The 27,582-nt window shown below is 37.1% G+C and overlaps 2 protein-coding genes across 6 annotated transcripts in view; one reads left to right on the forward strand and one right to left on the reverse strand.

The window, feature by feature from the left end:
* Positions 1-27,582, forward strand: part of LOC107218276 (fasciclin-2) — an 85,399-nt gene that overhangs the window by 39,595 nt on the left and 18,222 nt on the right. For 4 of the 5 annotated variants that reach the window (XM_046744417.1, XM_046744420.1, XM_046744421.1 and 1 more), the window contains exons 2-6: positions 9,965-10,130; positions 10,584-10,607; positions 13,498-13,667; positions 13,968-15,290; positions 24,137-24,577. In XM_046744417.1, the coding sequence (XP_046600373.1) occupies positions 9,965-10,130; positions 10,584-10,607; positions 13,498-13,667; positions 13,968-15,290; positions 24,137-24,577 (2,124 nt within the window). The remainder of the gene's footprint in view (positions 1-9,964; positions 10,131-10,583; positions 10,608-13,497; positions 13,668-13,967; positions 15,291-24,136; positions 24,578-27,582) is intronic. The other variant, XM_046744418.1, reaches the window with a different exon arrangement.
* Positions 21,359-22,426, reverse strand: LOC124295214. Its single transcript, XM_046744423.1, has 2 exons — positions 21,811-22,426; positions 21,359-21,691 (listed from the first exon to the last, which is right to left on the reverse strand). Exons 1-2 carry the CDS (start codon positions 22,166-22,168, stop codon positions 21,480-21,482), a joined length of 570 nt encoding a protein of 189 aa, XP_046600379.1. The 5' UTR covers positions 22,169-22,426; the 3' UTR covers positions 21,359-21,479.

Here is a 27,582-nt window from a genome sequence, read left to right on the forward strand (position 1 = left end):
CACGACTGAAAAGGAAATACTTGCGATTTTACACTCCATAAGAAAATTTAGAACGTACTTAATTGGTGCAGAATTTGAAATAATCACGGATCATAAGGCTTTAATATTTATACAAGAAACCGAATTTAAAAACGATAGACTCATGCGATGGAGTTTATACTTACAACAATACACATATACAATCAAATACTGCAAAGGCAAGGATAATATTGTAGCAGACTTTTTCAGCCGTAATATAAATGGTTTTTCGGTACCAAAAGAACAAAGAAAACTAATAGTATCTTGGCTTAGTGAAATAGAAAATAATAAAAATTTAGACAGTTTTTTTGAAGTAGTGGCACTAAATTTAGAACCGGAGTTAAAGACAAGATTAAAAAACCTAGAAAACTTACAGATGGAAGATACTCAGTTAAAACTAGTTAGGCAGAAAGTAGTGGACGGAATTAATGCGGATAAATATAAAATACACGAAGGGATACTATTTCATAAAAAATTTAATGAACAAAATTGGAAAATAATGATACCTACAGAATTGATTTGGCTATTAGTAAATACAATGCATGATAAATTAGGCCATGTAGGGGCATTCAAGACTTATAGCTATCTTGCGCAATTTTACTATTGGAAAAATATGAGGCAGTATATAAAAAAGTTTGTAACGTCATGCGATCTATGTCAGCGTGTAAAGCCATTGACGTATAGTATGGAAGGAGAATATGGCCGAGTATCTGCAAGAAAACCCAATGAACTATTGACACTGGATTATTATGGGCCGTTACCTAAATCAATGGGTGGTGTTCAATTTATATTAGTAACGATTGATGCATTTTCGAAATATGTTAAATTATATACGCTAAAAAAGGCTACAACATTGAGCACAATAAATAAGTTAATAAAAAATTATTTTATCGAGGTAGGAAAGCCAGAGAGAATTTTAACAGATCACGGAAGCCAATTTACATCTGATAAATGGAAAACTATGCTAGAAAAAGAAGGAGTTCATGTAAGTTTTTCTTCAATTAGACATCCGCAATCAAATCCCACAGAACGGGTCATGAAAGAATTAGGCCGTTTATTTCGAACCTTCTGTGCAGATAGGCATACAAAGTGGGCTGTTTATATTAAGCAAATAGAAGAGCTTTTTAACATTACTACCCATCATAGTACAGGTTTCACTCCACTAGAATTACACTGTAACAAAAAACCGAGCGATAAAATCGAACAAATTGTAAAATTTCCACCAGGTGAAGAGAAACCAATCAATGTGAAAATAATGTTAGCAAATGAAGCTCTGACAAAAAATTTTAACATCCGAAAAAAGCAGCAAAGAACAAAGTCAAGAATCGTACTGGACATTGATGAGTTAGTCTTATTAAGAATCCCACATCAATCTAGTGCTTTGGATAAAATGACGAGTAAATTTTTTCATATTTTCCATGGACCTTATAGAATTCATAAGAAATTGGGAGAGAATGCCTACCAGCTTACTGACATAAACGACAAAGATAAAATTTTAGGTAACTATAATCGATATAATTTAAGAAAATATCATCTGCCTACGTAATTATTGAAATTGGTGAATAGGGGGGGGAATTTGAAAGATAGACAACTGTTCTAAACTCTCCTTCCATTTTTTTTTTGTATTTGTGAATTTAGTAAATAAGCTTGACTGTGTTGTTGGTAGTTACGAAATTAGAAATTTTGACGACATATTCTTTCTCTGATTATTTGAAAGAAGTAGAATAAATAGGAAATAAAGCTTATCGACATTGGGAATACTGTTATATTAGTAATAAGGACTCGATGTACAGCAAGAAGACTGGATTTGACAAGATGTACAATTAATTTAAGAAATGACTCAGCGGGTGAATGCACAGTGGTAAATGTAATTTTAAGACTTTTATTTATACGCCGCAAGATTTTGATTGTCATTGTAAAGAATAAAACGCCATATCAAAATCAGGGGGGGAATTGTAACAGTTGAATTTAGCCGCCAGATAGACTACGGAACTCAGGATAGGTAGGTCCGTAGGGAGGGGGGCTTTCACCTAAGCGGTGATCGAGAAGTGTCAGCGGGAGACGGTAGAGAATCGATCGAGAAGTGGAAGAGAGAGGACGGGAGAATCGATCGAGCGGGAAGCGGGAGACGACGGACGAGGAGATCGTCAGCAGCGTGCGCTCGCCAGCAAGAATTATCAAGAACCAAGAAAGACAACCGACGAAACAGTAAATGCATTCGGATTCCCGATGGAGGAAAGCCCACCACGAATGACGGACGAGGGAATACGAATTGGCCGCGCACGGAATTAGGGATCTGGAGAATATCCATAACAACGCTGATATGATAAGTTTTATCTACGTGCTGACCTGTCCTAGTTTATTTGTCATTTTTATAAGTATGACTTTTATGAAATTGTTGTCGTCCTAGATGTCTGCCGTCCCCATTTTATTTATACATTTATTTATTCTTTTTTGTTGATATTTATTCGCGTCTCTTCTTCGATTCTAATTTTAGCCATACTTGTCCTTGAATTATACCAACGTCCTAACTTTCGTTTAAAATAAAGATAATAAAAAATCATAAAAGAAAATTGTTAACGGAAGCTTTTTTGTTAATTGCGAGGGGCTCCGCAATTGGAGCGAATCACCGTCTACACAAACCGCGAGAACGAAAAGTCCGTTACAATACCGAATCCCGTAGATATTCATGGAAGATCACAATATTCATCACACTCTTGAATTCCCGTAATTTTTAATTTTTTAAACGTTTTCCTTATGATACGTGATGTTTCAAATGAATTTTCCCTCAATCGGTTGAGTCATATCTAGAATTATAAAATCTATTTCCAAATTGTCTTGGTATGTCAACACGCGTCTTTATTAATATGCTGTTGCAAATATGAATTTATTGAAATATGCGAGTTGCTCAACATGATTTCGAGTGACAGTCGTTAGCTTGTTCAAAAACTGATTTCCATGATTTTTCTACCGCGACAAATAAAATTTATAAACATTACTTCTCCAAAGAATGACAACGTTAATCCCAGTAATAAGTGATTGTATATTGATTATTGTCAATATCGAGCGAAACTTGAACGAACATCTGGATCCAACTTTTACCTCCCTCGTGCGTTATCCTTGCACTTCTGGATGTAATTTCGTTCCAGCTTATGTGAATTGGGCTGATCGATGCCAGTGCGCTGGGACCCTATACATATCCTTATTGTATGCACACAGGCGTCTATACCGCAAACCGAAACTGACTGACGTTGGCGGTTCTCTTTTCTTGGGTGAAAATTAAATTTCGCTAAAAGTGCGCACGGTTGATGCGGGGTTCGCGCAGGGGTTGGTCTCGACTTAAATAATTCACTTCCAGAGTTTTCCCGACCCTCTCTCCTCCCTTCGGCTCGTGGGGTGCGCATACACCACAATCCCACCATACATTCGCAGTATCAGGTATATATGTTTTAGTTTCTTCCTCCATCGCGTCTCTCCGAATCCCACTTTATGCCTTCCACGTTTTCTTCATCCCCTCTGTTTCCGTATTTTCTATAATATTAGCCCTCCTTGTCTCGCCAGTTATCCCGCTGGTGGCACCCGGTGGTCCAGACACAGCGAAAAAGACGTCAATATTTTCGCTGAGACATCGTCCTGTGCACGTGGCGTCCCCATGGCGACGACAACCCAGAAAATATGAAATTTTTTTACTCGTTTACGACCCTGCGGAGTCTGCAGGTTCTCCCTTAATGTGCTCCTGGGACCGAGAGTTAAACCCTTGCGTTAATATTTCAAATAATTCGTCTCTGTTTTTCTCCCTTTTTTGTAGTGTATTTATGCGCGATAGGAAGTAGAGGTATGTACACTCGGGAACACTGAATCTCGAGACGGCTAATTTTTTACACTAGACAGTTATGTTGGCAATACAGAGAAACATACAGCGCCATAGTCGGCTGAGCGCGCAACTAACTCAATATCAATAAACTTAACATAACCTATGACCGTCGAATCTAACCTTAGAGTACGTGTCAATCTAACAAGTCATCATCTCCGCATTATTCTAAGGTTAGATTCCACGGTCATGGGTTATGTTAAGTTTATTGAGATTGAGTTAGTTCGGCGCTTGGCCGATTATGGCGCTGTAGGTTTCTCTGTGTTGCCAACATAACTGTCTAGTGTAAAAAATAAGTCATCCCAGATTCATTGTCTCCAAGTGTACCCGATACTGTCTGCCTCGTATCTTCGAAGCACAGCTCGTTTTTCTCGCCCCATTTTCGTATGTGCGCATGCGCTACAATCCGAAAGCAGTCGTTTGTCAGGGTGACCAACCGTCGTGAACGTAACCTCAACAATTTCAACAGTTGTCGCGGGCAATTGTGTTCAACGTCGATAGCTGTTACAATTTTCAGGTTACATACATTGCGGCTAACTGTCGTACTGAATTTATGATGGTTGGTCGCCCTGGCAAACAATTTCTCTCGGATTTTAACACATGCGCATTAAACTGCAGCAGACGACGGACCGTTCTGTCGTCAGCAATTCACACTGTAGGCATTTATGGCGTGTCTGTAGGTACATTTCGTATGCAATTGAGATGATCGAATAAATATGCGAAACTTTTCAAACTCGCACCTCACTTTTTCTAGTCACAAAAGAAAAGTGCACAACCATCTGAAATTCGAATAACGTATAATGACAAAGCGACGAGGGAGTCGTGAATTTCTGCACACATCTACGAGTAACCCTTACGATAATTTATTTGATAATTCAGGTTGAACTGTATCTCTTGTCTTGTTATTTTTGCTATAGGCTTTTCTTTGAACTGTAGACACGAACATTGACTGTTACGAGGAGGAATACGAACTCTTAACATTGTGCAATTTCTATACTGTGACTTTTTTTAGAAGGTGAAAAGAAATTTGCTTACATGCTCTTAGCTACCTCAGTTAAAGAGTTTACTAGAAGTGACCACGGCAAAGTTAACTTGTAGCAAAGAGTCCAACTTTTTAGCTTGCACTTCCTAGTTTACAATCCTTGTATTTATGTCATCATATTATAATTTTGTCAATGTATCGTAAGTGTTACGTGCGTTTATATTTGTCACTAGATAAGAGGTTTCAAAACTTGCACCTATTCTGGATCACCAACACGAGCAGCTGCTGTGCTCGTGATTATCATTCCGATTACGGCTGAAATTATCATAATATCTAGTTACATAAATGTGCAGATTTACGACGCATGCAGTGTGTACATAGGTGATAGGCACATGTGTGAAAAATGTCTGGGCGGCATGCGTATGCGCCTAGATTTTCATCGTCGAGTATAGTTACCTAATCTATTTACGCTGTGTTACCCTCTTAAGTTTATTATACAATCCAAGGAGCACTATACAATATCACGTCGCACACATGGCGCTCACACATGCCTACTGTGAGACACATATCGCCATTTTATCATAATTCATATATGCGAAGGGTTTTCATTTGAAACGTTGCAGCCAGTTTCAGAGGCAGGCGGCGACTCTTCGGTCTCTGTAGCCAAACATACTCACGGGGTCTAGTCTAGACTCGGGTCAGTATGATTGTCGAGGAGACCACGTTCCCTGCTGATGGAACAAAATAAACGCAGCGGTAGGGGTCCTGTTACCGTAAAACGCGCGCAATTGTTCCATTCGAGGTCTGGTACCTATGCGCATGCAACTGCAGAGTCTGGAACAATCTTACCGCGACTTACGTACGCAGCTTGTTTTTAATGATATAATCTAACGTTAGGAAAAGAGAAAAGGCCTTTTGAACAATCTTCAGCAATGTTATTTGCGCCAACGATGGTGATAGAAATGAAACAGTTTCTCCACTATGTAATATAATTTAACCAGACTAAATTCGAATAACGCAAGCTGAGATATGAACAATCTGAGAAAACTTTATGTAATTGAACGTTGAAAACAATCAAACTGTTTTTAACTCTGTTCTTTGACTCATTTGTCTCGCTAACCAGATCTCCAAAAATTGTCTGGAAAGTGTTCAAAGGAAATCTTATGTCACAATATAGTTATTGCACTTACACAGATTTATATTTAGTCACTGTGGAGACAAGTAATTTTCGTAATTTTGTGAGACTCAATTTTTGACACGATACTTTCTCTTCTCCGAACTTCTGATTCAGTCCGTGGGGCCCAATGATCCTCAACGCTCAGCCTCTATATTTTGAATTTTATTATCATTTACAGGGAATCCAGTCGTCCTTTTGCGTACCAAACACCATACACGGTTTGCACTTATCGGTTAGAAAGATTTCTAAATAGAGATTAAGAAAATGATTACATTATGTGTTTCTGATCTGTTTAACCTAGAGTTTGGTTATCTGTATGTTTTGGCAGTAACAAGTAGAGAACAATAAACAGCTTCCCTTGTTTGACTACTTTTCTCCTGTGCAGAATCTTCAATATTTTTGCATCAACATCTTGTTGAAAATAGTCTAAATTTTACGTTTCATCCCAAATTTTTCCTGTAATCGAATCTGCAGAATCGATCGGCGCGCGGGATCAAATTATATGTCCGTTGGATTTAATGCTGAACGATTTCTCGACCTTATGTTGAATATATGTGTAGAATTTCACGGTGTCAAAGATCAATGAAGGTATCGTCAAATTTTAACGTTTTGGTCCTGAAGGGGACCGTCCTCGGAAAACTAGAAATATTGTTTATTGATAAAGATAAAAAATTTCCTTCTGTATACAAAATATGTTAAAATAAACTTACCAACATCAAACGAAAGCTCAAGTTTGTTTATGGGAGAGTTAACAATAACCTTGTCACTCACCAGATGATGACGGGGCTGTCACTTGGATTTGATTGTTTGTCTGATTGATAATACCTCTGCCATGAATTCGTGCTTTAAATTTTACCGCTTGCGGCGGTTTTTTTTTCTCCTACTTTAATGTGGTTTTTTAAGCAATTAAACGTAAGTTTACTTTAACATATTTTACATGCACCTGAATATTAAACCATAACTAAAGTCATTTATTATCTTTATCAATAAACAATATTTTTAGTTTTCTGATGAGGGCCTCCCTCAAGGCTGAAACGTAAAAATTTGACTTTCCCTTTATCGACCTTCGACACCGAAAAATTCTACACGTTGGGTTTAATCTGCGTAACTTAATCCGTATAGATTATCAAGAATCTAATCCAACAAACTATTACACATTATACCAATCATCGTGATCGGGGTTCGACTAATCGAGAAAGTTTTCTTATTCTCGTTATATATACGGTCCCGGGTTCATCCCCCCCTTTATCCTGAATTCTACAGACCCTCCCAGAAGCTGGCATCGCGTTACCTCGATATCGGAATTTGATAAAATTCTCATCCCCTTAGCTCGACCCAAGATCGGATACTTCCACTTCAAGTAACATGTCACGAAGTTTGCTCAATTCTCTCCCTTCGCGTCTCCCTTGTGTGTATGCATCGACCCTTCCGCGGGCCATGGAGGTAAGGGAATCTAGATGGTATACATAGGCAAACTTTTACTTGTACATTATATACACGCCCCTCTGTGACTTACTCCTTGTGTATTACTGCACACGTACACATTCATCCGCGCGTACGTACCTACAAAGTATAAATAGTCGGACCAAGGTGGTGTTGGTGACCGGCTAAGAGAGAAGGCGCTGTATGCATTAAGGGTCGGCCAATGAATGGCCTCGGAGGGTGGCTTGGCCAACAAACCCTAACTAACGTAAATAAGACGTCGTCGTCGTCGTCGTCGTCGTCGTCGTCGGGCCGCGCGTCCGAAACTCCGGGAGTTGGTGCACCCTGGTGGAATGTACGCTGAGTCTTGAAGCGACGGGTTGCGTCGTTTCGTTGATGCGTAAGGGTGGCTTCGCCTTATCACGTTGTAGGAGCCAATCTTACCACTGCCAGCAGCGCGTACTTCTCGCCAATTACCTGCGGGAATCACTGCCGGGAATTTTTCGTACGGGGTAGTAAACATGAAGAGACCTGCCGTGACGGCATCCCTCTGAAGTTACGCGTAGCATAATCCCGTCGTTATCATTCTTAACGAGCAACGCCAATCACGAGCTAAATATGTAACGCGTATCGGTACTGGAATGTTACTTGAAATTTTTTACAGCGGTTATTGCAATTTCGAAAAAAAACAGTTCTGTCTAAGATGACAACATTACCAAAAGTACGTCATACCCAATTTATATTCAAGTTTTGGATAGGAAGACTGTGTTTTTGAATGAGATGAATAATATCTTTATAGTGGCTTTACTAATAGCTACTTCGTGCTTCTTCGATCACTCGCTTTGTTTACTCCGCATTTAGCCAAGGCGAAAGATATTATCACAATATCTAAACGAATAATTGAAAAGGTGACCCGGTATCCTCGTAAATGAAAACAAAACGTTTGTAATGAACAGAAGTTATACGCATGATAAAATTAAAAGAAGATAGAATAAAATAACGTGGAATCTTTTCGAAGAATGCACATGCGACGTTAGTTCGGCATTATAATACAGGAAATGTATAAAGCAACTAGACAATTATTGCGAACATTGTGCAGCTGGTGGGGACAAAACGACCGGCGTCTGAATTATTCAACATTTCCTAGCTATTATAATTCGACATTTTTACTCACATTAATTAACTTAATTAGCGTTTCCTGTTATTCCCTCGGGCTCACCGGGGTGACGGTACGTTTATATTTCGGTCCGTGCGTTTACAGGCGTTAGAGTAGCTTTCGACAGTTGTATTTTCTGAATCAGCATCAAGTTTAGCACCACATACGTACGCGTCTCGCAATGACCGGTGACGTTAAGCTCTGTGTATCCTTAATTTGCTTGTACTCCTTCACAAGTATGGAACCTCCAAAAGTGAAGTATTCCAGCCGTAAGACATCATCCGACTAACAATAGACTAAACAAACAGTTTCGTTAACTTGGCTCAATGTCAAGTTTACGAAAATTGCACGAAAATTTTTATCGGTGGCATTGAGAGGCTTTTTATAATCACCGTAGAACACTGCTATCGCGTTACCCATTACTACATGACTTTTGGGACTTGGAGTTGCTAATTATGTTAATTGCACCTTACGCGGGCGCCGTCCCTAATTTAGTGTATATCGTATCTGAGTCACCAATTTGTATTATACACGTACGCATTAAAATCTGCAATGATGACGGGATGCAAGAAAACTTGTAAAGAATCAGGAAATCGGTACTCCGCGCAAATCGCGGTATCGTCGATATCAAAACTGCCCAATATTAATCGCCCCGAAATTAATTAATCTTGCAAAAGACAGGAGTCGTAAATTTTTTAAATAATTTGTCGAAAACGATTCTTTGTGTTGACGTTTTGTAGAGAATTGGAACACCTGAGAACTAGAGTCTACATTTATCAGTGCACATTTTCTTAGATCTAATTTTTTACTTTACAGATTCATACATCACGGTTATACATAAATCAGCACTTTCGCTGAAATTGACCACTAGTCAAAAGTCGTTAAAAGCGCGCTTACATATAATGAGAGCTCGAGGTCTGTGCAGAATGGTGAGCAGGTTGCGTAACTGTGCACGAGGTTCGTGGGAAAGGAAGGAGATCTTTGCGCGTTGGTCATCCAACTGTACAGCAAAAAATATTTTGTAATACAGCTATGAACAAAAACGAAACTTTCACACATTTCACATGGTTGAAGTTCCGTACGTTATTGCAACGACGTATTTTGTAGAAAAACTTTGATATTCCGCAACTTTAGCATTGTCTGAAATTACGTACACCGCAGAACAGTATGTCAAAGATATTAACATTTCGCAAGCTCATCGCCTAAAAGATTATTTTCAAGATGCGATACGTTAATTTCTCTATCAACGTTTTCTAACTACGAACTTATCGTTAGTTATATTTTTCTTGGCCATTATATTTGTTTGATTAATTTTTTTTTTCAACCTGTATGTTTCAGCGTACGCAAATGCCGACCATCTAGATATATTGCCGAGTAGCGAGGTTCTAATCAAACCCATCGGATCCAGCATCCTGTTGACATGTATGCCCAACGTCACCAAACCCAATCTGATCAGCGACATGAAATGGTTCGACTCCCAGAATCGAGAGATCGAACCCTTCAGGTAACTTGTGATTGATCCAACCCTTTTTCGTATGTCACGAATTACTATATGTACCCATATATATATTATATAGATGATAATTCCGTGACCATCATGCAGTTAAATAAATTTCTTTCGTCGACATAGGTCAGGAAGTGACTTCCTCCGCAATGGCGCTAAATACAACACCTTAGACTGTAGAATGTCAAAAAATTATCCTGAAGATGGTTGGCGGACAGCCCGACCGAAACGTCGTTTGTCATATGAATTAATAAAACAATTGTCAATCCTGACCTGTGTCGACGAAAGAAATTTTTTTACATATATATATATTATACATATATATTTGAATTTTTTTTCTTTTTTTCTCTGTATGGAATTTTTTTTTTTTTTTCTATCGCATTATTATTCTTATATAAATCAAAAGATAGTATGAAACACTAATGAAAAATCGTTTGTAATTTTTACAAGCAGATTAGGCGTCTTGCCAATGGAAAGGCGAGTATTGATGAAAATCAACTAATTACAATCAAATCATTATGGCAATTAAAGTTTTTTTTAACCTAACTCCACTCAAGGCGGTATGTACACCTCTGTAATCGGTTATTGTTCTATACATTGAACGGATATTGCATGTGGGGTGATTTTCAAATACTACGCTGTATGTACCCTAAACTTACTAATGTTGAGATGTCTTTTTGTGAGATAAAAATTCACTCAGTTAACGCGAGGAATTGAGTCAGACGATGAAAATTTCATTTTAAATCTCTGATTATTCAAAAATAGAATGTCTCTGATTCCGATACTCAAATTCACAAGCAGGCGCAGCTGCAGTAGCTTTAAATAAATTATACTTGAGCTGTCTTTGTCGTTCCACAAAACTTGTAAACGGAGATACATTTACCCGAACACCGTATATTTTATTAAATTATATTAATATTGCAAGCTTACCTATAACGTATAACAGAAAATTATTCATTGTTTAGTCTGCGCCGACATGAAGCTGTGTGGTATACATAGATTTCAAGATCTTAGTACATAAAGCCAGTTCAACGGCTTACTTCATATTCCTTACGATAACTGCAGGGAATGGAGAATGTACAATTCTTAAAACAATTATTTTTCATTGTGAGGTTGATCACCCTTGGAATCTGGTGCATAGCACTCACGAAATCTTTGCAAATCCTTTAAATTGCTTTTAAATTCTGCAATTTTTTTATTTTGGTAAATACACAACCGATGAGTGGTTAACCATTCGGTTTTCATATTTAAATAAACTACAGAATGGCAGGTCTCAATATCTACCGTATGGTGAATATTTCTAAACTTGCGTTTGGTGCTGCCTGGTTTTAATTTTCGAGCTTTAGCCATGCATCTCTTGATGTGCTGTCCAAAAATTAAAAATATTGAATAAGTTCGAAGTTAACCGCTTAGAATACCTAAGAATAAGGCTTTGAATAGAGATATCGTAATTGCACCACAGCACTCTCGCCAATCCACTTCGTTGGCATGTATGTGTAAGATACGAACCATTCATTAATTTCTCAAAACAAAATAGCACGTCTAATGTTATTGTTTCACATTTTTCATGAACCTTTTTTCATTTCATAGTAAGTTGCTCCGCATTAATCCTTCCGCTTGATCCGGATATGAGAATGTCTGAATCACATTTTTCGCCATTTGAGAACACTACAGTTTCTTTACTTCTGTTTCAATAAAATTGTCGAATGAATAACGGTTCAATCACCGATATCATAACGAATCATAATAATGAAAAATATAACGGTAACGTCCAGAAAATCCCGAGGTGTACATACCCCCTTGAAATTTTCACGTTGTATAACTACTTACGGACAAGAAATACCAGTTTGGTATCCCCCTTCAAATTCGTCGCAACTCGTGTATGTTGTAGAACATTGAAAACTAAAACACCTATAGTTTTTTTTTTTTTTTTTTTATCGGCAGAAAAACGGTTTCAAGAGATGAAAACGACTCCCAAAGGTGGGCACCCAACAGGGTGACTTCTTGATGCGCGTAATGTATTCGAACGAAACCAACGCTAAAATGTTTCTATTCACGAGTGAATCATTTTAGCCTTGGTCTCATTCAAATATATCTAGCGCTTCTATCCGAAACTGAGAAACCACGCCATTGGGTGCGCATCTTTGGGAATTTTCACCTCTTTGAAGAGTTTTTCCGCCGATAAAAAAAATACATTTGTTTTAGTTTTTAATGTTCTGCAATATACATGAGTTGCAACAAAATCGGAGGGGAATACCAAATTGATGTCTCTTGTGAGTGTTTTTCTATTGCACTGATCAATTATTCACTTACAATAATAAATTGCTCGGTTTTTTGAAGTTTTGTTGATTATATTGCCTTGTAGGTATAAACTAGCACATTTTGCCGTGTCTTATTTGAGAACAAGTGTAGATATTTTTACTATATTTTTTTTTTCTCATCAACTTCATTTATCAACATTCTGTTCTCATCGCAAACAACTTCAAATATATCTCACAATTACGTCTGAAAATTTATATTATACTGTGAATATTCCTCTTTCGCATTCACGAGAATCACAATTCATGCTATCAATATTTCCTTATTCTTCTTCATTTAATTGCATTTTTTTTATTCCTTTTTGACTTTCTTGTGATTGAAGAGAAAGCATTGAAGTTGCTGAATTCAATGAATAAATTCTTTAAAAAATTTATACCTATTTTTATTGGAGATCAGAATTATGATTGCTTCAATATTTTGCCAAATACCTATGTGTCACGAAAAGTTGAACTATCTTTGTCGGTGGAGACGGAGTCTAATTCTCACCAATTTGAATTCAGCTTGCCTATGCAATTCTTGACCTAATCCTGCCTAGCTCGGTTTATCGTCGTCATGTACTTTCCCATCTGTATTCGTGTCGTTCCGTATTTATTACACGCCAGGCGAATAATTATGCGTAATGTGTTGTCAATTTCAAAGTTCCGCACTGAACACGTACGTGCGTATTCGTATGATTGAAACTTGTAACTTATACATGCACGTATGCTTGCCGATGTGATCGCAGATGATTCTGGGAATATAATTTGCAAGTTTAAAACCGTCATGCTTTGTCTGGCGAGTAATAAAATGAAAAAATAGCCACCATGGCTACATTGGTGTTGCGCGATCAGGATGTCAATTCTTGTGAATAAGTGTCCATCGTCTATGTATAATATTTAATGTATACAATTTATATTAAAAACCAGCTATAACATTTTTATCGCTAACGGATATGTTGTGACTTTGTTGTTGAATTTTCACTAACAAAAATTTCATGCACCATATTTTAGTCACTGTCATTGTTTATTGACTTGTAACTTACATGTTTTCCCTTCTCAAACTTCGACAGCGCTATTCGTGGAATTTCGAAGCCGCCAATGTACACGGAAACTCATCCGGGTAATGGACTTGCACTTTTCTTCAATTCTCTGCAAGAAGAACAAGATGGTCAATATACCTGCAAGGCTAATTATGCCAACACCGAGACTCTCTCCAAAAATATTACGATCCAGACAATTGGTAACGTGCCTTTTACTAATACGTATCAATAATCATTTCAAAATAAAGAATAAAAAAATATAACAAAAATGGTTATCTCGAAGTCCAATGTACACAAAGATTGAGATCCAGGAAGTATATTCGACGCGACGTTGTACCAAATTCTATGTAATTTATTATACGGGATTCTATACAACACAGTGAAATCCTTTGACTTCTAACGTGAAATACCTGTAAAGTAAAATTATAACTCGAAGTGTGGAAGAAGAAAAAATATTAAATATGGTGTGTAAGATAATATTTGTTTCGATCAATCCACAGTTGGAATAACCTGGGTTGACGCGCCTCTAAACCAGTATCCAATACTGGGTGAAGACTTCGCAGTAAAGTGCAACGTACGGGCGAGACCATCGCCGACGGTCGACTGGTTCTATAACGGAGATTTGATAACGACGGATAATCACTACATAATTGAGACACACGCACTGAAAATAAAGAACGTGCAAGAATCGGACGACGGCGTTTACACTTGCCGAGCTTCAGTCGTTACCACCGGCGAGCTCGACACGCGAGCAATCCGAGTCGAAGTGCACATTCGACCTGAGATCCAGGAACTGGAATCGATGGTAGAGATAATCGAAGGTGAGAACGCGAACATTGCTTGCAAGGCGACGGGAAAACCCCCGCCGAAATTCTCCTGGGTGAAGTCATTGACGCAGCAGAACATGGCGACGGCGGACAGGTTCGGGGTCGACGAAGACACGGGAATACTGATGATAACCAACGCGAATCGCAACGATGCCGGGGAGTATCAGTGCAAGGCTAAGAATGCGGCCGGTGAGGCGACCAATGTAATCCAGATAGAGGTAATCGTCAAACCCAAGATCATGGAGTACCTTAACGTGACCGAGGCTGTCAGCAAGAAGGCGGTGATGACCTGCAAAGCTTTCGGCCGACCTCCGCCTGTGGTCACCTTCAGAAAACATACGTCAGACAAGGAGTTCGTCGTCGGCAGGCAGCTGGACAACGATAGGATCTTTCTTGAGAACACGATTGACAATGCATCGTGGGTCACGACCGGTCAACTGACGATAGACGTCCTTCGCCGTTCCGATGATGGACTCTACGAGTGCAAGGCTCACAACAAGGGCGGCGACGCTTGGAAAAACGGACACATCACTGTCGAGTATCCACCCAACTTCGAGTCGATGACCAACCACACTGTGTGGTCCTGGAACCAGCGCCCCGTAAACCTTACCTGTATCGCCAACAGCATACCGAACGCTACGATTCGGTGGCAGTTCATGACTCGCGATACCGTCAACGACCCGAGGTTTAGACAAATCGGTAACGGCCCGCAATCCATTCTCATTATCGATACCCAGGACAGTAGGTACTACAATGAATATAAGTGCATTGCCTCCAACATACATGGAACTCGAGAGTATACCTTCAGTCTCAAGGAAGGCCAAAAGCCGGGAAAACTTATGAAAGCTCGTATATCCGAGATCACTGCTACCACGGTCAGCTTCGAACTCCTGCCATCACCAACGCATCCTGACCTGCCCGTAAAAGCCATCACAGTTCAATATAAGGAGATTAATCATATCTGGTCATCTGCGAAAAACAAGACTTGGGCTGTTGGTGAGCTATTTCTTTAAATATTTTTTATTTTAGTGACTAGTCAGTCGTTGAACCGTGTTCTTACGAGAAGACTAAATGCATTATTCTACAAGATTGAAATCGGTGACGTTACGGCAGCCAAATGAAGCTGAAGCTAGTAGCCAAAATTGCGGTTTTTATTAGAACAAGGCAGTCGAGCTCAGTGATCAAAATTTTGATTAACCCCATGAACAGCTAATACTTTCAGAGATTCTTAGACATCAAACCGCACTAAGTATTTTTATTCATAAGAATTTTAATACTTTTGATCGCTAACTGTGGCTGATAGCATCAGTTGTGTAGTAACTAATCATTGGAAAAAATTACTAACTATTTCCTAACTTCGGAATGACTTTGGAGGATTCGTGTTTACAAAATATGAATGTTCATTGCTTTATTACGGTGCACTGAATTTTAGGTAAACCTCGAAGTTGTTGACCTTATTCAGTTGAGTCAGAATAATGATATAACCGCTCAGGCTAGGTCGACAGTCGCAGCAAGATCATGAGTTTGCTGTATCTAAAAAAAATTGATCATTGTGGCATCTATCAGGTTTTGAACTCTAGTCGACTTTGTTTCTTTTGTACTCCGTAGTTGTTGAAAATTCATTCACTCCTTTTATCTGCGATATACGATTACTGAAACTAGTGTAGGTCAGAGTTTGAATGACTAGACCATGAATAAAACGACGTATGAGTTTCTTTTTTTAAATCATTATACAGAGCAAAGTCCTCGAAAATAGATACAACGAACGAGAGCCTGCTGTGATTTTATCTTAACTTATGATAAATTGATGCGCTTTCATTCAAATTTACCGTTGCACCACCACATACTCAAATGACGTCTAAGCTTTAGACTATTTTTAGATAAACGGCATAACCGAAAGGATTCATGAACATAGTTCTACTGACACTACAGGGAGACAAATATTGTTCTGACATTTTTTTACAATATTTCAGAACAAAAAATTTTTGTTTTTCATGGTACTAATTTTTCATTCTGCTCTTGGAAATTAACAATATCTTTGGGATACCGATTCTTTTGATTCGTACATTATTTTTGAATTTGCGTTATCATTTTTTTTTTGCTCGATAAGTAAGATGATATTGAGTGATAAAAACCTTCTTTCGAATCGTAGGTCATAGTTTTTTTAAAACCTGATGACAACGGGTAAGTTGTCAAATTGTAAATGTGTGAGAATGCAGTTTTCTATCCGCAAATGCGGTTTTTTTTCCCGAAATGGAGAGGGATTCCATTTGAAATATTAATGATAAAAGATTACTGATTTACCTCATTGCATCGATTTTTTTTTACAAGATGTGATATTCCGGAGTAAAATACAAATCGAATTATTTATAAAAGCGTTCTGTACCTATTATTTCTGAATCGATCGAGATAAACAAAATCAAAAAGAATTATTGTTCGGCTTATTTTGTAGAATCCACGACAAATCACTAGTCCATAAAGTCAATGATTCTGGGTGGGGAGGATGCACTTTCAATGCAAATCACAATGTATTAACAGTGATTTCCCTATTCTCATAAAAGTAACCCATTTCTTTGCCTACCTTATTAGCGGTCTAAAACAGAAGGTTTCTTCTAGATGTGCCCCAAGGCCTAAAACACACCTTTTCTCCTTAAAAACTACCCACTTTTGGCAGTGTGCCCTGCTCTTTTCATTTTCTTTTTTGAATTTCGCCAGCTGGTTGGATCCAAATATCCACTAATATCTAAGTCCACTGATCTCAAATGTGAAAAAGGGAAGAATGACTACATTTTACATGCAATTCTTAGTAAAAATATGCCAAAATATTTCGATTTGGGATCGAACCTCAGATGACATTGAAAAGCAAGTACGTTATAATTACAAATAATATTGATTACAAAAGGGTACGAAAAAAACAATTTTCGATTATTTTGCTGCAATCTGTAAAATTATATTTTCTGTGATTCTTGACTGAATTTTTGTTGAAATAAAAATAAACTACTGTAACGTATTTGAGCTCGAACTGATGCCCGGGTATCAAAATAAATACGCGTGGTAATTTGTAAAGAAAGGAATAAAATATTATTTATTAGCAAAATACAGCTTTTTAGAATAGGTACGCGTTTGCCCAAGCTCGTGGCGGCCCGCTAACTGCCTTTCTTCTCGCCCTGCCCGTTAGAGCGCGCTACCTGCGGTGAGGAGGCCGGTTAGAGTACACTTGGGCACAATGAATCTTAGAGGACTAATTTTTTACACTGGACAGTTACATTAGCAATACAGAGAAACCTACAGCGCCATAGTCGGCCGAGTGCAAAACAACCTCAATCTCGATAAACATTACATAACCCGGGACCGTCGAATCTAACCTTGTAATACGTATCAATCTAACAAGTCATTATCCCCGCGGTATTCTAAGATTAGATTCGACGGTTATGGGTTATGTTATGTTTATTAATATTGAGTTTGTTTCGCGCTGAGCCCGCTATGGCACTGTATATTTCGCTGTGTTGCCAACATAACTGTCTAGCGTAAAAAATTAGCCGTCTCAGATTCATTGTCCCCAAGTGTGCTTTGCAGCGGGGCGGCACAAGTTTCCCCTTCCACTTTCTTATTTGAGACCGGATGGCATTATATTATCACAGCAAAAGAAAAGAATGTTGCCAAAAAAATCGACCAGTGGGAATGATCGCATTGATTGTAATAATAACAATGAAAATTTGTTTACGTTTCTACCGAGAGAGTGCGTGACGGTAAAATTGTCTTACCAAAAAACGTGGAAGAAAATGCAAAAATTTTACTAACCTTTGGTTACTTAATCACCCAGCTCGATTCAGGTGGCAATGCTTTGCAATACGGTGTCGAAATAAGGGTCCTATCCTTAAGGACGTTCCCACCAAAAACACTTTTCTTCTAATATTTTCCAAATTTTGAATACACATACTTATGAGTGCCCTTTATGTGTAGGAATTTTTTAAAACCCTTCTTGCGGTGCTAAATTTTGAAATATTGCAAGTTGAAATTTACATATTTAACATGTGATCCCTATCCTAACCCCCATTGTGGCGCACCTTTTTTTTAAGTTACTACAGTAATTTTCTTGGAATTTCTATGAAAAACTGAAAATCACTAATTGAACATATAATAAACATGTTTCTCAAAAAATAACACAAAGAAGCGGTATTCATTTAATTATAAAAAATGTTAAAAGTGAGCTACTTTTCACTTTTTTTTCATTACTTGATCAGTGAGAAACAGCGACTTGGCAACGTTGCGTTGGGCGGAAAGTTCAAAATACCGTATAGGCGTAGTAGTTGTAAATAAATGTGAACCGCTCACAGATAGGTTAACTGTAGGCTGTTGTAAAGAAAAATGCAATTTTTTAAGTATATTAAGTATTTATTATAAATTATTTTTCAACATTAATACTCGTTATGTTAACATCATCAACAATTATAGATTCAAAAATATAATCAATCATATAATTTTCATAAAAACTATAATTTTATCAAGTAACACAAAATAAAACATTTTAGAAATATATTATTTTTTAGACATAGGTATTTTTTTAATTTTCTTTTTTGGTGATTTTAAATTCTTAATCTTTGGCGAATTTTCATTTTTTAGGAAGTCTAAAACTGCCGTTAAAATTTTTTTATTTTTAGTTATTCGCACTTTGTTATTATCTAATTTTTCGCTAAACAATTGCACAATAGCATTTTCTCCACCTACTCTATAGATTTCCCTCAAATTATCACAAGAAATGTCATTTGAAGCCAATTTTTTACACATATTAACTGAAATAATATTTCTTAATTCGACTAACATTTTTAAGTTTACTTTAGTTTTATCTGAGTTGGATAACTCTTCCAAATAAATATTACTGTTTTTACATGCCTTTAATACACCACTTCGCAGGTTTAATGTATTAATTAAGTCTTGAAGTACCACAACGTCATACGCAGCGTCATGAAAAGATTCCTGATCATTATCAGGGTGTAAGAAGTCGTTACTTAAACTCTCTAATTTAAATTGACCCGGTCCTTTCCTATCAACCAAAGACTTTCTGAACAATGATAAAGTGTCAGCAAAACCAACAATTAAATCTAAAAGTTCGACTTTAACATTCATAATAGCTCGTAAGAGTCGTGGTACGTCAAAGCGAGCATTATGTGCAACTAATAAACATCTCTGTTGTCCATCGGATAAGCTAATTAAAAATTGTTGAAAAGATTCTAAAGCATCAGAAATTTTGAGTGTTACGACTTGTTTGTCTCCGTAGAATAAGTCTCCATATTTATGATGAAGTTTAGTAACTGTAGTGGCTGACGATGAAATTTCGGTCTTCGTGTGTACATAGATATTAAAAATTTTACAATCACAGATCGCTGCAATTTGTATAATATGAGCATCTGAGGCGAATCCAGTTGTTTCTAAATCAAAGTAAACAATTTTTGTTTCATCATCTAATGCAATATTATTATTATCATCACAGTGTTTACGCACGTAATTGTTTATTTTATCCATTCCACAATTACTCTTATAAGTTATACCTTCATGTCTTTCGGTATTTTTACGTAAAAGTTCTCGTTTCTGTTTTAATTCTATACGTCTTAATTTTTTTGCTTTAGACTTACTCATTGCCAATCGTTTTTCTCGTTTCATTTCACTTCGTTTAACATAATTGACTGTGTGAGATCCAGCAGGAATATTCAGTCTTTGCTTAATATTTATAATACTTCGTTCACCGTCATTTTTAGCGCAGACGGCGTCAGCTACCCTAATATCACAAGAAAAGCTAGTACTTAAACACTTGTTTTTGTGTGCTTTGTTTGCTATAATATTGTTAAAACTTTCATTGCCCTGACTTGAAGCGGCAATAGAAAATTTATGAGAGTTTTGTGCGTATTTATCGAACAAATGTAATAATTCTTCATACAAGGTTTCATCAGATAGGTTTAGAGCATGATTTTTACTTGGGTTACACCACTTTCCACAGTTTTCATGTCTGCTAAAAATATGATCCGGTATTTGTCTCAAATTTCTAGCTAAGTTTTCGGAATTGCCCTTATTTTGTGCAACAGCGTATGAAAAACACTTTTTTAAATGAGGAATAACATTTGTTTTATTTAACTCTCTAAACTTATCGCGTAATTTATATAACTCTTTTCCAAAATTTTTGGTTAAATGATTTTTGTCGGCTAATTTATGATACTTTTGACCTGGGTTATCTGCTCTTACTGCTGCAATCATTGAGCTGTCTTCATCTCCTACAATAACACGTACTTGTAGTCCTGCTTCCTTTAAGATGTTGCTGTGATTAACAAGTTGAACTCCTGCATCAGCTTCCATTGCCTTAGCACTTCCGCAGAAGTTCAATCTACAATCATGATCATCTTTTTTATGCCCCATATCACATTTCTTACATTTTCTATTTCTAGTTGCGTAGTCTAGAATTTTTCCTGACAAGAAACCGATGATAGTGCTATAACCGTTCAAACTATCATAGCTACGCCCGTTACCGCGTTTAGACCAGCCCATATCAAATGACACAATGATATTTATTATTTCACCTAGTGTATTATCAAATAAATTTTGATTATCATTTGAGGAAAGCGTAAGGACATCTAACTGCGGGAAAATATCTTGGGCAATCTCCACTGGTCTGAAATAATAAATAAAAATAGTTAAAATAAAAAAATTAAACCAGATTTACAATTATTTTTTTTTTATTTTATGTAGACAATTCAATGCCGTGAAATTAATAGCAATACATTTTTTGTAAAAAATACAAGTATATAATGTAGATTAGTGCTTGTCAACTTATTGAATATTTAATTCAATTCTTGATCGAAATATTGTAAATAATTACAACAAGATAAAGTCTCTCCTTTATTTTGTGTAAAAATAAATGTTGTTGTATATTATACATTTACTGATAGCATAATAATTATAAATCACCAGTTTATGTATAATATTCAAATCCTAAGATATAAATTGAAACAAAATAATAACTACTTCTGCTTAATATTATATTACAAATAATTCATTCGTAGAAAATATAATTTTACAATTTTTCAATAAATTATATTACAATTTTATAAAAATCAGTGTTGAGAAAATGATTTATAATTATTATGATGATCAGCATCAGTCCATTGAACAGTTCAAATGAATTAGAATGGATGCTTACAATGTGTCACACAGCTTTTTGACATTTTTTATCACCAATTCTTTTTCCTCAGAAGCAGCTCGCTTGCAACTTTCTTTAGCTTCTAATTCTATTGCTTGACCAACTACAACTTCGTACTTTTTATAAATTTTGTCTATTACTCGAGGTAAATTGGCACAAGCAAGAATTTTATTTAAGCCAGTATTTCCAACACCGGCATGAATAGCCCCTGAAACATTCAAATAGTAAATATCATAAATTTCTTATAAAATAATTGTAAAGCTATTAATTATGTCAATTCAAGTTTTTTACTTTTACACATAAATAGAATATTGCGAATTCACTTACCTAAAACCACGGACATATTGACATCAGAAACACCATTGGTGGACTCTGCGGTATTAACATTATTATATCTGCCACAAGTATCACATTTTATCTTAAACTTTACGTGAAGTCCTTCTCTGTTATAGCCGTACATTTTTTCCATGTCTAAAAGACTGCTGCAGCTGGTGCATTTGAGGTTTTTAGCTAATTTTTCCAATGCAACTATACAATTCCCATCTGGAATTTTACATTGAGTAGTTTCATGCAGTGTTTCGAGAATTTTTGTTTTTTTAGCTTCTGACATAGCTGTTAGAGCTTTAGCTACTCTATCGCCTACTTTTTTTTTCACAAACCTCCCATTCTTCAAACGTGAAGTCATTATAAATAAATTATTTTTTAACTCCAAAATAAAAGTAACCTCAAAACATTAAAACTCTGTAGCACACGTCTCAGATATAATAATAATATACAGAAAGAGAATACAATGTTGCCAGATCTGAGAAACGACGCAATGGGTATATTTTTGGACTTCTGCGCACGTTCGCGCCACTGAAAATGTACACTGCACCTCAACTTTTTGTTATTGCATCATAGTATAGTTTACATAGGGGGACTGTTTTAGAAGTTGAGGACCACTGCTAGGTGGGAACGTCTTTAAGCATTACGTGTCACCCAGCTGGTCCCTTGTCTTGTAAGGACTCTTAAAAGCCGGTGCGTCTGCCCTCACCAGTCCCGTCTTCCTTCCTCTATCACCTCATGGCCGTCAATTTTTTATCATTCGTTACCATAAACATGACACTAGTCATATATAAAGCTTCTGAAAATGATTCAATTTCAATTTTAGTCCAGGATGTCAAATTTTATAAAAGAAAACTCAATCTTTTAGTATCAATATTTTAAGGCGTAAAATTATAATGACCCCCTTCTCCCTAAATTTCACAACCATGCACACACTAGTGCACGGATTCACGCACATCTAATTTTTCGGCCGAGTCGATTATGTTGGCAATTCAGATTCAAATACGTAGCGGCCGACTGACAGCGACACTGCAGGCTAAATCTGCATCCACATAACCGACTCACTTGAAAAATTATCGGTGCATGAATGCGTGTTCCCTTGTGTAGATACACTTGGAGTCAATGAATCTGAGACGGTTAATTTTTACACTAGACAGTTATGTTAGCAATACAGAGAAACCTACACCGCCATAGCGGGCTGAGCGGGAAACAAACTTAATCTCAATAAACATAACGTAACCCATGACCGTCGAATCTAACCTTAGAATACCGCAGGGATCATGACTTGTTGGATTGACACGTCAACGACGGTCGTGGGTTATCTTATGTTTATTGAGATTGAGTTTGTTTCGCGCTCGGCCGACTATGTCGCTGTAGGTTTCTCTGTGTTGCTAACATAACTGTCCAATGTAAAAAATCAGCTGTCTCAGATTCATTGTCCCCAAGTGTACATACATACCGGGACAATCTGTTGAAACTTGAAAATCAACTGCGCATGCGCGAGCTTTATCGGCTGGTCGTGCAGGCTGGCCATTCCAAGTTTCAGCTGTCAAATTGTTTCTGGCGGCGACGCAGTTATACGAATTTTCGAGGTTAGAATCGCAAATAATTGAAGTAGTAACTTGGAAAGGTTTGGGAAGTATTTCTTATTGGGTCAGAAAGTTGATACTTCAAAGAACGGTCGGAATTTAATGCTTAGGCTCTTTGAAAATACAAACATACACATTTTGTTTACGTTGCACCCCTGCATCGGAGACAAAAATATCGCTGCGGGAAGATTTCGCCGACCAATGAGATTGAATTATTTGGCGCACACGCATTTGATTTTCAAGTTTCAAGAAATTGTCCCGGTATACGAGTACATGCTTCTGCAGCAGTGAAAGAATGGGTGGCCAAAGAAGGCATATTTTCAAGATTCAAAAATAATTGAACAACAAAATGGTTCTTATTACGATAATAAGTATACGCATTCTAAAAATTTATTATACAAGCTTACAGTACAAATTTTTATGCTTAATACAAAATTTATGCATGTCTTGCGTCCCCAAAGTCAATCTTTTTCGAGTTTTAGTCCAAAACCAAGACTTTTTGTTCATTTTTTTCGGTTTGTCTTGGTTTTCCGAACACTTTTAGTTCGTCCTTTTCATATAATACCGAATTGTTCTTTTAATGGAAAATTCGTGAACCTATACGTGCGGAACACAAACAATTTTTCGTACGCTTGCCGAACTTTACAAAATTTTTCTTCGAAAACAAAGTAGTCATAAGAACACTTTAAAAAATGTCACAAAACTGGTTGAACAAATGGAGAATTTATATTGTTTTCTAGGTTCGCCCTATATTCTAGAAGGACTTACGCCGGAAAAATCATACGTGTTTAGATTTAGCGCGAATAACGAAGTTGGTGACAGTAATTGGGGTAACGGTCTCGACGCTACGACACCCAGGCGATCAGCCCCCAGAAAGCCAGAAATCCTAAACACAACGACTGTCAACGATCGTCAGTTCCATCTCAGGTGGATAATACCGATGGACAACGGGGAGCCGATCGATTATTACGAGATTCGATACTGCCCGATCGCTTTAGTCGGAGAAAACTGGGAGGTACAGGACGCGAGCTGTAAGCGCGAGGAAGTCAAGAGCGCCATAAAGTCGGACTTCTGGCTGAAGAATTTGCAGCCAGACACACGTTACAGAGTCGAAGTTAAAGCGCACAACGCCATGGGATACAGTCTGCCCGGCAGCACGGACTTCAAAACGCTTCCAGACGGTGAGTAAAACAAACATTATATGAATATATTCAAATAGTTGCATCCTTATTTATTCTCGATATTACGGTTTTTTTTTTAAATCTTTAATACAATGTTTCGTATGCACCGTCTTTAAGAATATGTTATTGATTCAACGACGTTGCACTGTTGGAAATAGTATGTCAGCTTGTCCATTTTTGTTGAACACCCTAAAAAGTCCATCTTAAAACTTGTGTTCAATCCATGATTTTGTTTTTCTCTCTCACATTTTGTTACGACGGTACGTTTCGCGTAATCAATTCGCCGTTTCAGTCGTATGTTAGAAAGAATAAATTCCCGCGTTGGGATTGAGAAATGATAGACTTAAGGACATGGCTATATACTCCCATTCATCAATTTTATTGCACGATTGAAGATCCGGAAGTCTGCAACCGTGGCAATTCACACAAGTTAACATGGCTTTGAATGTCAATTTGACTTACGGTATCATAACATTGTTGACCTAAGTTTAATACTTGATTAAAACGTTATTTCAAACCGTGCACGTACACATATACATTGAGGTGGTCCTTATTGAGGTTTTGGGCAAATTTTTGTCATTCGACCTCCTTGAATTATTTGAAACCGATTTGGGGGAGTGTATGATGAAAAAGTTGTCCGAGCTCTAAATAAGGATCACCCTAATTTACATATACTAGGATGATCGTCAAACAGGCTTGAAAAGATTTTGACCGAACGGCCCTCCAAATCGGTTTCAAATAAACATATAAAAATCTTCCGTAGCTCATAGCCAGTTCTCTATCTCAACCCAATACCCTTGTGCAAGAGGGGCGAATTTAGTTTGTTTTTACTGCATTTTCAGTTTATATTTTACAGTGAAATCAATCATTTGCAAAAGAATCTTTAGCTATGAAAAATAAGTGAGCCTTGATGCTAATATTTGGTAAAAATATGACCAATGCCTATGGGGTATTTCATGTTGATCGAACATTGTTTGAATCTGATTTTTTTTTGAACCTGGCGAAGTGACTGGGTGAGTGAAATTTCATATCCGTGCCTTACATCGATATTTCAATGATTCATTTTAAATCTGATACAAAGTGAAAATATCCATTGGTTCCTAAATTTTGATTTCCTTGTTGTATTTCATGTTGATTTCGGATAACTTGAGCTCGCGACCATGTTCTCGTCTCTGATGTTTCCGTAATATTTATTTTAAAGTAAAATCTAAAGTCAGATTCAAATGACGTACAAGGTTGAACTTGGTGACGTTATTGTAACAATACATTTTGGGAATAATTGCTGTCCTTTAATTTTAAGGTTTGTTCGAAATTCGGTAAACCGTAATAAAACTATACGCTCGTATTTTGCAAACTTGACTACTTCAATGTCGTACTAAATTTTCCAAGTAGTGAAATGTTTTGCTTATGCTACGTTACGTTAACGTTATAAACTTCATCCTCGTGAATACTTGTATGCAATAGAATGCATCACCGATAATCCTAATGTTTCACCGTGTAGATATCTGTTGCAAGGTACTAATGCCACGATACTATATGTAGGGGAAAGTTGTGCAAAGTGGATTCTAGTTTGCCCACAATTTTCCAATTTTGCGGTAAACCCTCATCTTCGGTCAGGTTTTCGTTTTTTTGCTTAAAATCAGAAGATCGAACTATTAAAATCTATACTTGTAACATTATTTTCTTAATTGGCCTGCGTTGCCCACTCCTCCCCTGTATCCTGAAATATAGTAAAAACTAATGTTTTTTAATGGCAAGATTCAACTTTCTTGCGGAAGGGTTTATGATTGAGGTAAAGATCTAGCATTCAGAGATAGTATATTGAGTTACAAATGCAGAGTTAGCGATTTCCGATGAGTCTGAAGCATGCAGCTTGCAATAAGCCGCAAAGGCGAACACTGTAATCACACGAGTCAGATATCGCCCATCCGAATGTGAAACACATACCAGTTTTTCACCACCTACGAAGAAAAGTTTAATTTGAGAAGCACCAAAGTTGTCACTGACAGTGCGTAAAATTGAGTTATTCGAACGTGCGCATGCGCCAACGTCGTTTTACCGTAAGGTTCAGAAACAGTGCACTTTGCGCATACTCCACAGGCTTCGAAAGTCTAACTTTTCGGGAATGCGTTGGAAATTGATTTTTATTAATTTATTTGAATACGATTTAGTGGATCGCCCATTCTCAATTCTGCCAAGCCAAATTTTACCGACTAGCCTAATGTAGCATGTAATGTCAACCAAGTATAACGCGTCAGGTTCTCAAAACAAAGTGTTACTTTTTCTGATTTATACATTCTATTTATTTTTTTTTTAACAAGTTTTTAAAAAGTTCAGTAGCTTAGTAATATGTGTATGAAAAATGTGCCAATGCATAATTGAACGCTCTTTTTTACAAAGATATCTGAAGGACGCCGTGAAAACTACCATTCTTCGTAGTTTTGTTCATATTTAATAGTAAAGTATTGAAATCAATTGTCATTACATGTAGGCACAGATTGTTTTGAAAATTGGGAATATTTATATTCCATAACGATTTCTCGGAATGAATCGTAGTGATTGACAAAAACAAATGCACATAAATTTATGTAGCTCTCGATCAGGGGCGTCACTACGATTTTTGCTTATGTCCTAAGTTCAACAAGCGAGAGTCAGAAGGAATTCTTGTACATCTCAATAGTGGAACAATGACATACGCATACCGAACGGAGACAGTGAAACTTAGCAAGCTTAGTGACCTAGTGACCGACCGCGCATGCGCAAAATAATTACGGGTCATGAGGTGTCAAACTCGTAACATTTAGCGGTCATCAGTAAATTGACAATAAGAGTTTCCCAAGTCTCCCCGAATTATTACATTAAATTCTTGCAATCTGATTAACCTAAAAAATCCAAATCGCCGGCATAACTTTCATGAGCCGAGTTTGACAGCTGAAGTTTGAGGTGACGGGCCCGCATGGAAATCCGACGAAACTCACGCATGTGCAGTCGGAAGCTCAACCTGC

This window comes from Neodiprion lecontei, chromosome 6 (genome assembly GCF_021901455.1).
Source record: "Neodiprion lecontei isolate iyNeoLeco1 chromosome 6, iyNeoLeco1.1, whole genome shotgun sequence".
Taxonomy (NCBI): Eukaryota; Metazoa; Arthropoda; class Insecta; order Hymenoptera; family Diprionidae; genus Neodiprion; species Neodiprion lecontei.